Here is a 17,073-nt window from a genome sequence, read left to right as displayed (position 1 = left end):
CCAACCCGATAGAACACCTTTGGGATGAATTAGAGCGGAGACTGCGAGCCAGGCCTTCTCATCTGACATCAGTGCCTGACCTCACAAATACGCTTCTGGAAGAATGGTCAAACATTCCCATAGACACACTCCTAAACCTCATGGACAGCCTTTTCAGAAGAGTTGAAGCTGTTATAGCTGTAAGGGGTGGGCCAACTCAATACTGAACCCTACGGATTGAGACTGGGAAGGTTCATGTGTGTGTAAAGCCAGACGTACCAATACTTTTGGCTATATAGTGTATATCTAGATCGGTAAGAAAATGTTCCATTTTTTCACTCTGTGTACAAGAAGTCTGAACAGAGCAATCAGGATGCAGACAGAGGCTATGCTGTAATGTAAACCCAGCTTTATTTGTACAGCTCTGCAGCTTAGGCGTGACCGTTCTGTAGAAGAGCCAATCACAGGTCGCCTCATATCCAGGCGGGCCCCTTCCTCCCATAGACCAGTAATATTCAAATATAGAATCACTATCAGGGGCCTTCCTTTGTTTACTTCCGCTGCGTGCAAGACAGAGCACTGTCCCCGGATCCGGAACTTCCGGAGAGTGGAAAGGAAGACCCAACCCGCAGAAGGGGACACTATTAAATAGCGGACAGTTCCCGAAATTGATCGACATGGCGGAGGAGCTGTCTACAGGGGAGAGAGGTGGGGTGTCTAAGTGGGTCCGGCTCAATGTGGGGGGGACGTGTTTCCTGGCAACCCGACAAACCCTGTGCAGAGACTCCAAATCCTTCCTGTACCGGCTGTGCCAGGCGGACCCGGATCTGGACTCTGACAAGGTGAGGGGGCAGGGGACTCTAGGGAGAGGGGTGACGAGGAGGGGGTCACAGGGGAAACAAGTGGTAGGAAACTAGGGTGATGGGGGTTCATGAGAGTCATAGGGGGTGACAGAACACTGGGGATGATGGGGAGCACTGGGGAGAGGGTGTCAGAGTACACTGAGGAGCAGGGGCGGACTGACAACTCATGGGGGATCATGGGGCCCCTGTGTCCTTACCCAAACTCAAAAAAACCTATGAAAATGGTACCAGGGGCATCTCATGGGGCCCCCCTACTGACCCCAGGTCCTTGGGCAGTGCCCGAGTTTCCAAATGGTCAGTCCACCCCTGCTGAGGAGATCATGGAGGGGGGCTTCACCCGGTTCTGCACAGCCTGCTGTCGAAATCTTTTCCGTTGTGTCCACGAAGCACCTTTTTAAAGTATCACTAAGCCCAGTGCTAAAAGAAAACTATCATACTGATACCTGCATCTCATGTCATCTGTTTACTTTCAGTGTCGATCATTACATCCACTTTATAAAAAGCTGTCATCCAGCTTCTGTTATTAGGGTGGCTACATTCAGTCTACATGGCCACTGTATGTGCTTGCTTAGCCACCCTCTTCTGCACACTCCTAAGGTGAACTTTCTTTTAACGTGCCAATGCATTGAGCGCTGGAATGCAAAGGCACTGAAAACCTCCTGTTCCTAAGGGCTCGTTCACACTTGACTGTTTTACCAACTCTTGCCAAACGCCCCTATAGCGTTTGGCAAGCGTTGGTCCGGCGTTTGCGGAGCGTTTTTTAATGCTCTGCAAACGCCGCATGCGCGGTTCAGCGGTGGTTGCTAGGCGTTTGCTGAGCATTAAAAACGCCCCACAAATGCCTATAATGAAGTTAAAGGGTGTTACCGCTCTGCACACGCCCTGCAACCGCACCGCAAACGCCGGCCGGGCGTTTGTGGAGCGGCACCATAGACTAGAATAGGAGGCTTCAACGCCTCCTGACTCGACCAGAGGCGTCCGTTTTGCCGCGACGCTAATGCTCCCGTTAGAACAGCACTATGTACTGCAATGTGCAGAATTGTCTGAGGCATTTGGGAAGAGGTAAAAACGCTTCCCAAACGCCTTTCTGCCGCCTGCATACAACGCTAGTGTGAATGTAGCCTAATTCACCAGACCACACCTCATCGTTCATGTTTTTGCTGGTCCTTGATGGCTAACAGTTGTGGAAGTTGGCATTGATGAATGAAAATGGGTAAGAATGCGCCTTAGAGTAGGCTGACACAATGGCAGATTGGATTTGTAGAGTAGTGCACAGGAGAGGAAAACAGCCGCTGTGCATAGCGCAGGGAGAAATCTATAATAAAAAAAAAAAAAAAATAAGTCTGTAAACCTCGTCAGACTCAGATTGGTGCTGTTTAGGACACTGTGCTGGATTTCATGAATTTTAGGAACACATTAATTGGGGTTCAATCTGCATGCAGTTTTTTTTCCCAATGGGTTCCTGCTAGTGCATTGGCTCTTTCCCATACACAAATACTGGTAGGTAAGCCACTTACCAGATTTGCCCCTGGATAGGCTCCTAGATTGTAAGCTCCAAGGAGCAGGGCCCTCCTTTCCCTATTGTATTGAACTGTATCGTTACTGTATTGTCTCCCTTTATATTGTAAAGCGCTGAGCAAACTGTTGGCGCTATATAAATCCTGTATAATAATAATGTGTGTGCTGCCTGACTACCATAGGAATGGTATTTCCAACATAAGGGAATTCCCTCTTGGTTGTCACTTGAAGTATCCCTGTTGATAATCTTCCTCTCCATTCCTTTTCTAGTAACTCCAAAATTTCATGACTCTTATCTAAATTTGAAAGTGTTTTGCCTTTTAGTACAAACTTTAAAGGTCCTTTTCATCTGAAACTAGCAAATTAATTCACTTTCATTCCCCATACTGTAGAATAAATAGAATAAAAAGTGCAGTTTTGAGAGATACATCTGAGAGAATGAAGATGCTAACTAATGTGACTATATTATGCCCTTGTTTGGTGTTTTAATCTGTGCAGCTGGGCAAGGCTTTGCTGTCTGGCACATTAACAAAACCATTTGTGAATTCTAGCCTTGAAATATCAGCACTAATGCAGGCCAAAGATGAGTCGAAAATTGGCCGAAAAAAAATCGGCCGATTTTTGCACCGTTAATGGGTTAATTGGTCGGCCGTTTTTCTGGATTTTGTCAGATTTTTTTGATCGGTAAAGTTGGAAAAAAAAAAATCTGCGCATGAGCTGTGACCTGCAAGAAGAAGAAGAAGAAAGAAAAAAAAGAAGCAGAAAGAAAAGAATAAGAAGTGGAAGAATTCCAGTCCGCGATTATATTTGACATTAAAAAGTATTGCGGTTGCAACAATGTATCTATTTGTATCCGAAAAAACATCTGTATCCGAAATGGATACAAATAGATGCAATGTTGCAACCGTAATACTTTTTAATGTCAAATATAATAGTGGGGCTCTCTGCAGGGACAGAAGTAATTAAATGTCGGCTGTAGATGGGAAGAAAATCGGCCGTTTTTTTTTTTTTTTTAACTGTTGGTGGTAACGTCGGCCTATTGAACGACCGATTTTGTTTTTTTGTTAAAAAAACGGCCGGTTTTCTCCCCGTCTATTGCCTGCATAAGTGGGAATACAGAGAACTACCATTGTAGTGACACTGTCTAGGCCCAAACACTGCAGTGAGGCTTTGTTTTGCAAACTGAGCCATTTTTTTAAAATGCTTTGTATTGTGATTTATTGGAGAAATAATAAATGCCTCCAATTAGTTCAGCTGGTATAGGGCACCTCAAAGATGTAGAGCAGGCATGAGCAGAATATAAAGGCCCATATATCAGTCTTGTCATGTATAACAAGAGGGAGGAGCCAGTCCCCTAATGGCTAGTTGAACAGGATACATTATGAAAATGCTTATTACTTACACTCCGTCTAATGGCTCTGCTTCAGGATAAAGTCCACATGCATTATTTATCCTAATCAATATTTTAATGTGCATTAAACTAGTTTAATTGTTGGTAGACTGTAACTCCTCATGAGGTGTCTGTCCGTTGCACCCCACTGCTCTTCTAAAAACCGCTTGAGCCACCTGTGAACAGTTAATAAGTGCTTAAGTCTCATTCACATGGGCAGAAAAATGCTGCATTTAGATGTGCACAAAACTATACACAGTGCACACCTAAACACAGCACCATAGTAATCAATGGGACCATACACACAGCTGCGCCTAGCTGTTAAATGAGCTCTGTGTTTTGCTGTGCAGAAAAATATTAGGCTGCATGCAGGGCCTCGTAGATCTGCAGATTTTATCTGAGAGCATGTCTAAACACGTGTGCATAAATATTTCCTTTTGTTTGAATGAAACAATGCTGTACACAGCTAAATGCAAGTGATATAGATGCAGATTTTCTGTAGGATGTTCTGCAATAAAGAAATTGTGTTTATGTAGAAAATACTCCTATGCCCGTGTGAATGGACCTTTAATGTGAGCCTAGACTCCATTTTTGTAGCCTAACAACTTGGGGCTCACACTCTCTGGTGTAAAAAAAAAACAAAACATAATGCTGTGTTCAGGTCAATACAGCAAATAGTATTGTGTTGTTTTTTTTGGTTTTTTTTTAAATCTGAGCACAGAACTATTGTATATCATAAGCCCAAGCACACAGCTAGATTGTGCTCAGTGATTTTGCGCTGCTGTCAGCTGCCTAAGATCCGGCTGAAAATAAGTGGTCAGTATTTGAGTAAAATATGCATTCTGCCTGCAATCTCAGAACACACTACAATTGTAAAACAGTTTCAGGTGCCATTATTTTCAATGGAACCTAAACCATGGTGCAGTTTTGCCACAATTCTCGTGTGATTTATCGTGCTGCAGTCATGGCAAATCACATGAAGCTTGTCACACCAAAAAGGAGCAGGAGCATCTTTTGGGCAACAAGCCTCACACAATGCAGTTTGCCACGTGATAAATTGCACGACAATTGCGGCACAACCACACCGCATTTTAGGTGCCGTTGAAAGTAATGGCACCTGAACTAGCGTTTTGCATTGTACTGTACTTTTTACATTGTATTACGGCTGTGACCACCCCTGAAATTGCCCAGGTGTGAATGAAGCCTTACAGGTTGAGCAGCATTTAACTGCTACCCGCCCAAAGTACATGTACTGTAGACTGGCTGCACATACATGTACAGGATCCGCTTCCTCTGGGTTTGCTGTTATTTGCTATAGCACATGTTTGTCAGTAGGTTCCGGCCAATGACTTTGGTTGTGGACTTGCTGATTGGCTGTAGCCAATCACATCACAAACACAGGGCTCTGTACACAAATCGGCGCTCTGGCTGTTTAAACAGCCAGATCTTAGTAAAAGCAGAACATACTACACATTACACTTGTTAGGCACACAGCAATCACTTTGATTGCCCATTAATGTTAAGTCCTTCCCAGCAAGGGTCATTAGTACAGTGACGGTGTGCAGTATTATATCTGATCATTATATTGGTGTCAGTGTACCTCCCAGAGAGGGTCTGTTGGCACCAGATTACCCTCCACACTCTCACAGTACCCCTATAAGTCGCTGATTACCGTGTGTGTGTACTTACAAACCAATTAACATACACTTATTGGGTTTTTTTTTAACCAAGACAGAATACATTTTAACCTAAATTTATAAAGAAGCTCTGTTTTTTTTTTTTTTTTTTTTTTTTTTTTTTTTTATTTCTTTGTGTTTTTTTGTTTTGTTTTTTGTTTTTTTGTTTTCAAATTGTTCAGTGAAAGGAATGGCTCACGTTCCTTTCCAGATACAATGACCCCCGTCTGTCGCTGGCTTGATCAGTGACTGCCCTTCAGATCTGGAGTCCACTCCGAGACACAGGAAATGCACACAGACACAAGGTGGTATCTCAGAATGAACTAAATGTATTCTTCCGTGTTCAAACTTGTATATGAAACTTCAAACAATGCATAGAAATATAGAAACCAATTATCAGATATGCATAAGCCAATCAAATTTCACATACGTCAGTCATGCCCAATCATTTGGCATATATGTAAATTATTATTAAATGCGTCCATTATGAACTTTTGCTCAGGACAGAAAGTAGACAATTTCCCTATTTAACATTGGCTATAATTATTTATAATCTTGCGACAGGATATATTCAACCGCAGACTATCACCTGGATGCTGGCTAGGGGAAATAAGGGAAGTTAGAGCTGGTGGAAAAAGAGGAACTTTAAACTCCTGTCAAAAGTACAGTTTGAAACAAAAATCAATCCTTTTAAAATACTGACATAAGTTTAAAATGGATACTCATCCTAAAATGGCAGAACTTGGGCTAATCAAAAAACAAGATGCGGTACATTAAACAAAAGGCTAATCCCTTCATTCAGGTTTTTTTTTTTTTTTTAGTCTTGTGTAATAAAAAATGAGAAAATCCCAGTGGTGATCAAATGCCACCAAAAGAAATCTCTATTTGCATGTAAAAAAAAATATAAATTTCATTTGTGTACAGTGTTGCATGACCGAGCAATTTCCAGTTAAACGCTGCTAAACGCTAGTGCAAAAACTGCTGAAAAATGTGTTTTTAATGTGACTTTACACAGCTAACGTTACCAGTGTTCTTAAAATGCCCATTGTGCATGAAGCCTTATACTGGAGCCAGGAATGAACTTTACAATATTGAAGCAGTTAAAGCAGTTTTACATATGTCATTGCGGTGTTTAGTATGGTAAAACACTATTATAAATATGTAAAGGCTTGTTTATTTTGCATCTTTCCAGCTGTCAGATCTATTAGAACCGAAATCTGTTGGGTCTATTTTGGGTCTCCCTGCTTGATTTGCATACGTACAGAAAAGGATTTGCCTATTTTATTCTGAGAGTGAACCTGGGAAACTTCCATACAAGTGCCTTACAGTATACATGAACCCTATTTAAAAAGTGTGGGGTGTTTTTTTTTTTTTTTTTTTTTTTTTTTTTTTTTTTTTTCCCTCTCCTCAGGTTTAGTTACTCCTTGGCCCAACAATGGCCCCTAAGCAACAAAAGAGTCTCCCTCAACAATGGATTCCCCCAGCAGTCAGCATCAATAGACCCTCCGGCATACATTCAATGCTGGAGGTGCTGGAACTGCGTTCCCCCTGAAAAAAAAGCTGTGTGTGTAAATTATTATTTTTTGTTTAAGAAATACATATTTTATCTTCTGTAAGTGATCACAAGACTTCTGTTCCCAGCTGCATAAGGGGCTTAGAGACCTTGGGGTGGAAACTGCAGGGGGCATGTCAAAAGGAGGCAGAGAAACAGCAGTACACTTCCAAATGATTAGCTGTGCAGATAAGTGATGTCAGCACAAGTTTGGCATTTTTTGATTACAGGCTGGCTGTGCTGTGATGGGTGTTCTCCCATTCCTAGTGTTGTCAGTTTGAAATAGAAAAGCGGAAGGAATACCAGGTATTTCACACAAAGCAAACAATGCAAAGAGAACAGGGTACTTTTTTTTTTTTTTTTATACAAGTACATGGTACAACAGACACAATTCAGAAATATCAAACATTGTATGTATTGGACAACATCTGCTGCTTAAAGCTTACAATTAATACAAAACATAAAAAAAGTATTTATTTTCACTTCTAGCTGCAGGTATACAGTAGTTTGAAATCTTTAGTCCTCTGATTTCCCTCGTACTCCCACATCCGTAATCTTCTGGTAACATGGGGAACCATAATAGCCAAGGGGAGCGGTCATTTGTAATCGTCAAGAGTGCCAGCTATGTCTGCCCTTTGTGCACCCCCCCACCCCATTCATAGAAGACATAGTATAATTTGCATGAATGAGAAACCATCTATGAGCATTGGGATGCCTGCCAGACTCTGTACATGCTTCAGATTCACGTTGTGTTTAGTTCCCACATCAGCCAAGTGTGTTTTTGAATTGGGATTTCTCTCCCCATCACGAGTAAGGTTTTTAATGGCGTTCAGGTCAACAGAGATGATCAAGAGGCATATGCACCTAGGGAGTGCTAGAATGCCTTATTGCATAGAACACCAGTATCTCCAGTCCAGTCTCCTGCTCCAGGACAAAGCGACTCGCTCAGACAAATCACTCAACTTCAGCGGTGTATTTACACCGCTAAAGTTGAGTGATCTATTTAGCTCCTGTTGATCGACAGGTTTGTGTTGTCCCCAGTGGAAATTCCCCTGCTGCAATGGCAACAATGCTGCATTACCCAGCTGCTGACATTGCAAACCCTAATGAAAGTGCATTGCCAGTCCCCTGAAAAGTTGGCTTTTTTTTTTTGTGGATTTTTAAATACTTTCTTTTGAATAATTCTCTTTTGACTCTTTTTGTCATTTGATGCTCTGATTTATTGTTCTAGTGCTAGTCTGAAGGGCTCATAGGAACTTTTCTGTGCAAGTGAGCTGCCTGCTGAGCACCAAGATTCCACGATTCATTTACCCCTCAAAACGTCATGTAATTGCCCCTTTGCTGAGGTCCCACCTCGTTTTACAGTTACCCAACTGACAGTGGCAGAATTGTCACGGAACAGGAATTGGAAAAGATTCCCCCACTTAGACACCCTAAAAATACCTGAAGGGTATGAGGATTCCCTAATCTATTCATTAAACTGATTCAGATTTTAAAATCTTTTAACCCCTGGTTCACCCTGAATCTGATTTTGAAATTGTGCGTTTTTTTTTTTTTTTTTTTTTTTTCTTTAAAGTTAAGTTGCACAATTTCAAAGCCACAGGTCAGTGTGTTTTCAGGTGCAACTTGCCCGACATCTGTGTAACTTCATGCACAGATGTCTATGCAACTCGCACCTAAAACTGCAAAAATACTGCAGGAATCCTTTCAAAATGGCGCAGCACCACAAAGTCGGAGTCGCACTGATTTGAATGGTTCCATTGCCGACAAATTGTCAAAAGTAGTGCAGGAACTACTTTTCAAATCGATGCGTCTCCAACAAAGTCAGAGTCGCACAGATTTAGACTGGTTCCGTTGCCGATCATAGGGTCCATTTGACAAGTCCCACGATTTCAGTCTGATGCAGTATGAACTTAGGCTAAAAGCTAGTTTGTCCCAGCAGGAGAGGATTGTACAGGGACTAAGTGTGAGCTGCCAGTGTTAAGCTGGCCATACATCATTTGTATGGAAATTCTGAAAAATCATATGTTGGAGCATTTGATCTTATCATTGAGTCCTCTAATTTAGTTTGGAAGCCCTTAATTTTACCCAGTAAAATTTTATTCTCATCCGAAAAGCTCAGGGTTGTTATACAAGGTCTTAATTTCCCAATAGAAGCCTAAAATTGTCACTTGCTACTATTGCTTATTTTAAAGTGCATCTATAGCAGCATTTCTCAACATTTTTAACACCAGAGGGAACCCCTTAAACTGTCATGTCTTTCTAAATCCAGTTAGTTGGGATAAAATGGCGAAAAATGCCCTTATAATGGTGGTGAGTATAAAGAATGCTCCCATTATGATGGTGTTCAGACTGGCACCCCAATATTATTGGTATCATGCTGCTGGTTTTGCCAAGTAGCATTGGCCTTGGAACTATGAAGATCAGGCACAGCTCAAGGAACCCCTAGTAACCTCTGGAGGAACTTTTTAGGGTTCCATGGAACCCTCGTTCTGAAGGCCGATCTATAGGCATCTGTCATTCTGCTCTCTCCTCCTATCAACATACCGATTGCACAACTGATTTGCTCCTTGTATTGGTTCTCCCTCCCCCAGTCTGAGCTGTTCTGTACTGAGACTGCAAGAAGCTGATACCAAGTCAAATTCAGGTGCTTGTACTTCTTACTTCTAAAGATACGTTTACTGATGTATGAATGACTATTCCGCTTTGAAGTTGAACACTGAGATACACGGAGAAGGCGAATGGCAGATAGCAAAAGTGTTTAAAAAAACAAAACAAAAAAACACGAAGTACAATTTTTTTAAAAGTTTTGGATTTCAAAAAAACATACATATTTACCTAGGTGGATGCAGCATCGGTCCCCCGCTGGCTCTAAGACTGAGGACTGATTGCTCAGTCCTCAGTTCTCAGTCTTCAGCGAGCAGTAACTGACAGTCATGAGCTCTCTGCTCTGCCCTTTAATGTAAACCTGTCATGAGGGAAATTTGATAACTGCTGTTGCTGACCTTTAAAATGTTAGTTGTCTAGCCATCTCTGGCTTCAATACTTTGAGGCGCTGACCCAGTGAGGCTAAAGCTCCTAGTCTATATGCTAGTTCTGGGTTTAGGTTACTCAAAGCATTAACACCATATGATCCTCAAGGCCCTCTCAGGCAACTGGCCCATTTTTAGAAAGAAGGGGCATCAATTGCAGCCCATTGTACTTAATTGGTTTCCTTTAAAGGATAATTTCACCTTTCATTTTCAGGGTGTAACATGTTATGAGCGGACTGCCACCTGATTCCCATTGTGACAGCTAGCGGGGGATCGGCTCCTCCCTTCTAGCTGTCACAATTTAAGAAAAAAAGAAAACCGCGGCTGTGCAGGGCTTCAGACGGTGTTCAGTAGTTTTGTTTTTTTTTTTTTTTTTTTTTTTTTTTAAATATTTAAAAAAAAAAAGGGTGAACTTATCCTTTTAATCACTTTGCCATGAATAGTCTTGTGACAGTTTCTCTTTGAACTCTCGTGGCACAAACAGCGTATGTTGTTAAGAGCTAGCCTCTTCCTGAGATGCAGGAGCATTGGTCACAGCTGTTGGGTTCTGCATGGCACTGTGTTTGTCAAGCTACTACTGCCATAACACTTATTATTCTCCCTCACTTGTAAGTGCCTAAAGTTCCTCAAGGGAGATGATTTGAGTCTTGGGAATTCTTGATTTATTTAGCTGCTCTTCAGCAGTATGTTAGCAGCAAGTAAATGATAATAATTACATGAATACATCTGTTCCCCAGATGTAACTTTCCTGTACTTGCTCAAGTGTTAATCTGACAATCGCACACATCTCAAATATACTCAAAACCAGTTAAATGGCAAATTTATTGTCTCAGTTATGATTTTTTTTGTATGTGGTGTGTTTTTTTTGTTTTTTTTTTTTTTTTTTTTTTTGTTTATGGCACTTTTTCAGGCTTATATAAAAGTTTGTTTTTTTTTGTAAGCGTGTGTGTATATATGTATATATGTATGTGTGTATATATGTATGTGTGTATATATGTATGTGTGTATGTATGTATATATGTGTATGTATGTATGTATGTATGTATGTATATATATATATATATATATATATATATATATATATATAGTGTGTGTATATATATTTTTATAAAAGAGCAGGTGCTTCTCCTCAGCTCCTCATCTGACAGAACCCAGTCTTACAACGTCTGTCAAATGAGCATATTGGAAAACCAGCATCCGATCTGCGTTTTGAAGCGAGCAGTGATCGCTGTGTTCTGGGGCAGGATGGGGGGGGGGGGGGCGCAGTCCCCTGTCAGAACACAAAACCTCAGCAGGGGAGATCGCGACACTAACATCGGATGTATTAGTACACGATCTGAAAATTATTTTTTTTTTTTCTGTTAAGCCTGCTGTGTTGAATGGGGGGGGACTGCCCTGCCCTGCCCTGCCCTACCCATGTGCACCAGGCTTAAAGGAGTTCCTTTTTAACAAATAATAAATGCACTTTTTTTTGGTTTGCAGGTAAAAAAAAAAAATGTACATTTATTTTTGTCCACAGGAGCCTGTAAGCCTGTGAAGCATTGCACCAGCATACATCAGTAAATCGCTGATGCCATGCAAGTCTCCTGCAGACCTGTCAGAATATCTGCTTGCCATACGGGATGTACAAGCAAGCAGATGTACTGACAGGAAGCTGTGGTAGTTCATTGAAAATTACAAGCCCACAGCCGCTAAGGCTGTCAGGACTTGCAGTTCATTAATTCACGGAAGTCCGTGAATGAATGACACAGCCATGTGGGCGTAGCCTTGCATGGCCACGCTGTTTGAAATCTGACAGTACGAGAAGTTTCCCCTTGCAATCTGTCAGAGGGGTGAGGGGTTTTGGGAGCGGCTGAAGCTATGGGAACATGTTACATGTTCCATCCTAAGATTTGCAGTGTGTTGCTTCGATATTGCCACTGTAGGCAGTGTAATTGTATTACTACACTTTAGTGGTATGGTACTATGGAAGTACAGGACAGAATTTGGCGGCTGTGTAAATTGAACTTTACCTTTCACCTGTAGGTTTAATATTGAACAAAGCCCCTAAAAGCTCCTATTTTGGCTGCACCCCTAATCTAGCACTTTTATCACCCCCTTTACAGGCATCTGGAGTTTTCTTACATTAGAAGGCTGGTGGCTGCCAAGATATTGCTCTCCAAAGAAAGTAAAATGGAGGAGAGTTGTGATGCATTTAAAAGATGTAAAGTACTTTTACTGCTTGTATGTTATAATGTAGTCTGGGCAAAGGTTCACTTTAAAAGTGACATGTTTTTCTATCCTGGTGGTCACTGCCAAACAGACCAGAAGTGAAGGAAGTCTGCCCAATGGGGATACTGAGCAGGATAAATTTTGAAAAAGCATGGTGAGGTGAGTTAAAGGAACCAAAAGCCCTCCTCTAAACCAGTTTGAAGTGCTGTAGAGACTTCTTTAAAACGTGAATAAAACTGATCTGCATGTTTTTCAAATCCTCAAGAAGGGCTGTTTGGTTCTTTTGAAGTCCACCTCACTATAACCAGTCTATTTTATATTTACTCTTTGGTCTTCATGTCCTACTTCTAAGGCCTCATGCTCACTAGGGTGATGGGAGAAAAGCAGTTTTAAAAACATGCATAAAGCAGCGTTTTTTCAAATCCGTTCAGGTGCAGCAAGCGTTTGGGCATTAGTGTAATTGGGCAGAATATTTCTTTATATTTATTTATTCTTGCCATTGAAATGAATACTCAAGTGCTGATCGCACACAGCACTTAGGCATGTTGGCCGTTTTTTTGTTTTTGGTTTTTTTTTCTCTGCCCAAATGCTCCTCAAGATTTTGGTGCATTCAGATTTTTGCAAATATATAGAGGGGGGGGGGGGGGGGGGGAAGGGGGGTTTAGGGGCAGTTTGGTCAGTCTGGCGTTTGACAGCTGCAGTATGCATGATGCCTTTAGAAGCCAATGCACGAATACAACTTAGAGTGCCATCTTTCCCTACGGTATTACAAAAGGTAATCTGGATTTAAATGGGCCAAGGTGAGTATTTTTCTCAGCAGTACTTGTACAATATCTGCAGTTTTAAGCAAACTAGACACATTGTAAAGCAGGAAGGAATCTTTCCACCTCTGGTCGTGGTTTAGTTGCCCTTTTCTAATTAGACTATTTTGAATATCATCTCCCAGGATAAAACTATATCCTTGTTTTCAATAATGCCATTTTTTGCATCATTCATGTATTCTGTGTAAATGATATCCTGTTGTGCAGCTACTTTGTACATAAAAACACTTACTTTCAAAATGTATATTTGTTTCTTTAACAAGCATATATAATGGTTTAAACCTAATGTAATAAAACTGCATGGTTGTGTATGCAAGCATTCTGTTATCAACTGGGGAAAAAGTTATTGCTCAAATGTGAGTACTATTGCTCAGATGCTCAAATGTGAGTATTATTGGATTGAACAGGTATATAAACAGTCACTGTACACGACTGCATTAAGGTGGGATGGAGATCTGCTTTATTAACGTGAGATGCAATCATGAGGGGGCTTGGAACCTTTTGGGGGAGGGGGGGGGCAAACGGGACTGCACATATCTTGGAAATTGTTTGGAACTTATCTATCCTTTTTTGACAGGATGCAGTGTAAGCCAATTAACTGTCTGATCCATCTACATGTCTTGTTTGCAGGATGAAACCGGTGCCTATATAATAGATCGAGACCCCACATACTTTGGGCCAGTGTTAAACTATTTGAGACACGGGAAACTGGTGATAAACAAAAACCTAGCCGAAGAAGGTAAGCTTTCTTTTTTTAAATCCACTGCTCAAAAAAATTAAAGAAACACTTTTTAAGCAGAGTATATCATTAAATTCCTGGGATATTGATCTGGTCAGTTAAGTAGCAGAGGAGGTTGTTAATCAGTTTCAGCTGCTTTTTGATGTTAATGAAATTAACATGCGCACTAGATGGGCAACAGACGACCCGCCCCCCCCCCCCCCAAAACAGGAATGGTTTTACAGGTGGAGGCCATGGACATTTCTTTCCCTACTCCTCTTTTCTGACTGTTTTTCACTAGTTTTGCATTTGGCTAGGGTCAGTGTCACTACTGGTAGCATGAGGCGATACCTGGACCCTACAGAGGTTGCACAGATAGTCCAACTCCTCCAGGATGGCACATCAATACGTGCCATTGCCAGAAGGTTTGCTGTGTCTCTCAGCACAGTCTCAAGAGCATGGAGGAGATTCCAGGAGACAGGCAGTTATTCTAGAAGAGCTGAACAGGGCCGTATAAGGTCCTTAACCCATCATCAGGACTGGTATCTGCTCCATTGTGCAAGAAGAAACAGGATGAGCACTGCCAGAGCCCTACAAAATGACCTCCAGCAGGCCACTGGTGTGAATGTCTCTGACCAAGCAATCAGAAACTGACTTCATGAGGGTGACTTGAGGGCCCAATGTCCTCTACTGGACCCTGTGCTCGCTGCCTGGCACCTTAGAGCTCAATTGGCATTTGCCATTGAACACCAGAATTGGCAGGTCTGCCACTGGCGCCCTGTGCTTTTCACAAATGAGAGCAGGTTCACCCTGAGCACATGTTACAGACAGGAAAGAGTCTGGAGAAGCCGTGGAGAACATTATGTTGCCTGTAACATTGTTCAGCATGACCGTTTTGGTGGTGGGTCAGTGATGGTCTAGGGAGGCATATCCATGGAGGGACGCACAGACCTCTACAGGCTGGACAATGGCACCCTGACTGGTATTATTTATCAAGATGAAATCCTTGGACCCATTGTTAGACCCTACACTGGTGTAGTGGGTCCTGGGTTCCTTCTGGTGCATGACGATGCCCGGTCTCCTGTTGCAAGAGTATGCAGGCAGTTCATGGAGGATGAAGGAATTGATACCATTGAATAGACCCCACACTCGCCTGACTTAAATCCAATAGAACAGCTCTGGGATATCATGTTTTGGTCCATCTGACTCCGCCAGGTTGCACCTCAGACTGTCTAGGAGCTCAGTGATGCCCTAGTCCAGGTCTGGGAGGAAATACCCAAGGACACCATTCGTCTTCTCATTAGGAGCTTGCCCCGATGTTGTCAGGCATGCGTACAAGCATGTGGGGGCCATACAAACTACTGAGTACTATTTTGTTTAATTGCTGCAATGAAATTTCAGCAAAATGGACTAGCCTGCTGCATCATATTTTCACTTTGATTTTTGGGATGTCTATGAATTCAGTTCTCTGTAGGTTGTTTAATTTCCATCAAACTATGGGGTATCCTTATGTTCCTAACCCATTACCCAGTCCATATCCATATAGATATCCAGTATGATATTTTTCCCCATTGAGATCTGATGTGTTTTCAAATATATTGAGCTGCCACACAGATGGAATCCAAATGGATATGTGTTTCTGTCCATTTAAATCCTGAGATTAGCATAGCTAAGGTTGACACCACTTTCTACATGACCATTAAAGGCCAACTGAAGTTTGTTTGTCAGCTAAATACTTTTCAGGGACATCAAAACTAAAGATTTTATATGAACCCCCTCTGCAAACTGCTATAACCCTTTCTAGCAAACAGTCTGATGAAGTCCTGAGAGGCTCCGAATTGCTTCTGCTGTAATGTTATCACTGAATAAAGCTTTTGACCCATTTCAGAGATCCATGGTGTGCTGGTGATTTTCAGGAAAGTGTGCATCGGGAATTTTGCATTGCAGCTATTAGAGCAGTCTACTCCCCGAGGCTCTAGGGACACACTCCCTGTGCCATCTTTAGCTGAATCTAGCTCTGACCCTCCTGGGCCTTCGACTCGATATACCTGAGGCCCCTGTGTATACTTTCATCTAGATTCAGCATGCCCAACAGTCTACACTTAGGGGGGTTGTTTTTTTAATCTTATGACTTGGATTGACAGGGGTTGACTTCTAACCCGGTTGATGCAGTACATGCTACACTGCATTTAGAGAATCTACCTGCTGTTGGGGTCATTTTAGATCTCCCACAGCTACAAAGACCTTTCCATTGCACCCACTGTCTGTCATTCCTCTGATAAGTGGGTAGTTTTCTTCTTTGTAATTTTGATGTTCTAGTCAGCCTCTTGTATGCAACAGCATTGCACTCTCCGTTGGGCCTCTCCTTCAGTCTTTTGATTCTACTGCTATGTGTCTTGTCTCCACACCCTGAGACCTCTGATTTCTACTCCTTGTAGAAACCTTCTCTTGGGAATACCACTTTAACTCGCCACTGAGGAGTCCTTTCCTCCCTCAAATATGTTTCATGTCTTGTGGTTCTTGATACTCCTCAGCCTCTTCTCTTTCTTTAGGAAACTTTTTCGACCTAAAAGGCCGACAGGGATGCTTTTTTTTTTTTTTTTTTTTTTTTTTTTTTTTTTTCCCCTGGTTGGAACTTGTTCAGTCAGTATCTTCCAGCACCTTTGGACCCTCAGTGGGACCCTGCTGCAGATTTTACTCATCTGTAGATGAAGTCTGGAGGTCTTTTGTAGCACCCAGTCTCCCAGAGATGGGGCCTTCAGGAGAGCTACAGTCTTCTGAAGAAGCCTCCTCCCAGATCCTTTTTTCTTCTGTACTCAATATGTGAAAAATTCCTAGTAATAGCACTAGGATTCCTACCCCTCACTCCCTAATGGAGGTTTCTACTTCAGGTTTAAGTTGTAGAATTCTTAGAATCATAACAGGTACTGGTTAGGCAGGTTATAATGTGTACTCACTCCTCCAGCATCAACCACAGGTCTTGACTGGGGGATCTTTAAACCCATGGCTATCTTGTGATATTTGCTTTCTTATCTATGTTTTATTTTCTCCTAACCCGTTAGTGTTTTCCACCTATTTTTAGGTAGATGGTTAGTTGGTCCTCTAGTCTTGGTTGAGGCCCATTGTTTCTTCGGGCAATGACATCCCCTAAAGCTTAGCTCGGGAGCATCAGGTTGATTCCCTCCCCTTGGTTGTGGCATTGCCCCAATTTTGTGTGACCTTTCTTCTGCAGATACCTTCGGTATTTATGTTCAGTCATCTCAACATCTTGTACCTTTTCAGTGGCTATTGACCACCCCTCAGACTGTTAGAC

The 17,073-nt window shown here is 42.0% G+C and overlaps 1 protein-coding gene across 1 annotated transcript in view; it reads left to right on the top strand.

Moving 5' to 3' along the window:
- Positions 1 to 547: 547 nt before the first annotated feature.
- LOC149473029 (BTB/POZ domain-containing protein KCTD5) overlaps positions 548 to 17,073 on the top strand; it is a 32,846-nt gene continuing 16,320 nt past the window's right edge. The window contains exons 1-2 of the mRNA XM_089682147.1: positions 548 to 821; positions 13,673 to 13,781. Coding sequence (XP_089538273.1) covers positions 657 to 821; positions 13,673 to 13,781 — 274 coding nt within the window. The 5' untranslated portion in view covers positions 548 to 656. The remainder of the gene's footprint in view (positions 822 to 13,672; positions 13,782 to 17,073) is intronic.

Source organism: Staurois parvus, unplaced genomic scaffold (assembly GCF_062004578.1).
Source record: "Staurois parvus isolate SC_StPar_1 unplaced genomic scaffold, SC_StPar_1.0 ptg000018l, whole genome shotgun sequence".
Classification (NCBI taxonomy): Eukaryota; Metazoa; Chordata; class Amphibia; order Anura; family Ranidae; genus Staurois; species Staurois parvus.
This window is presented reverse-complemented; position numbering and strand designations above follow the sequence as displayed.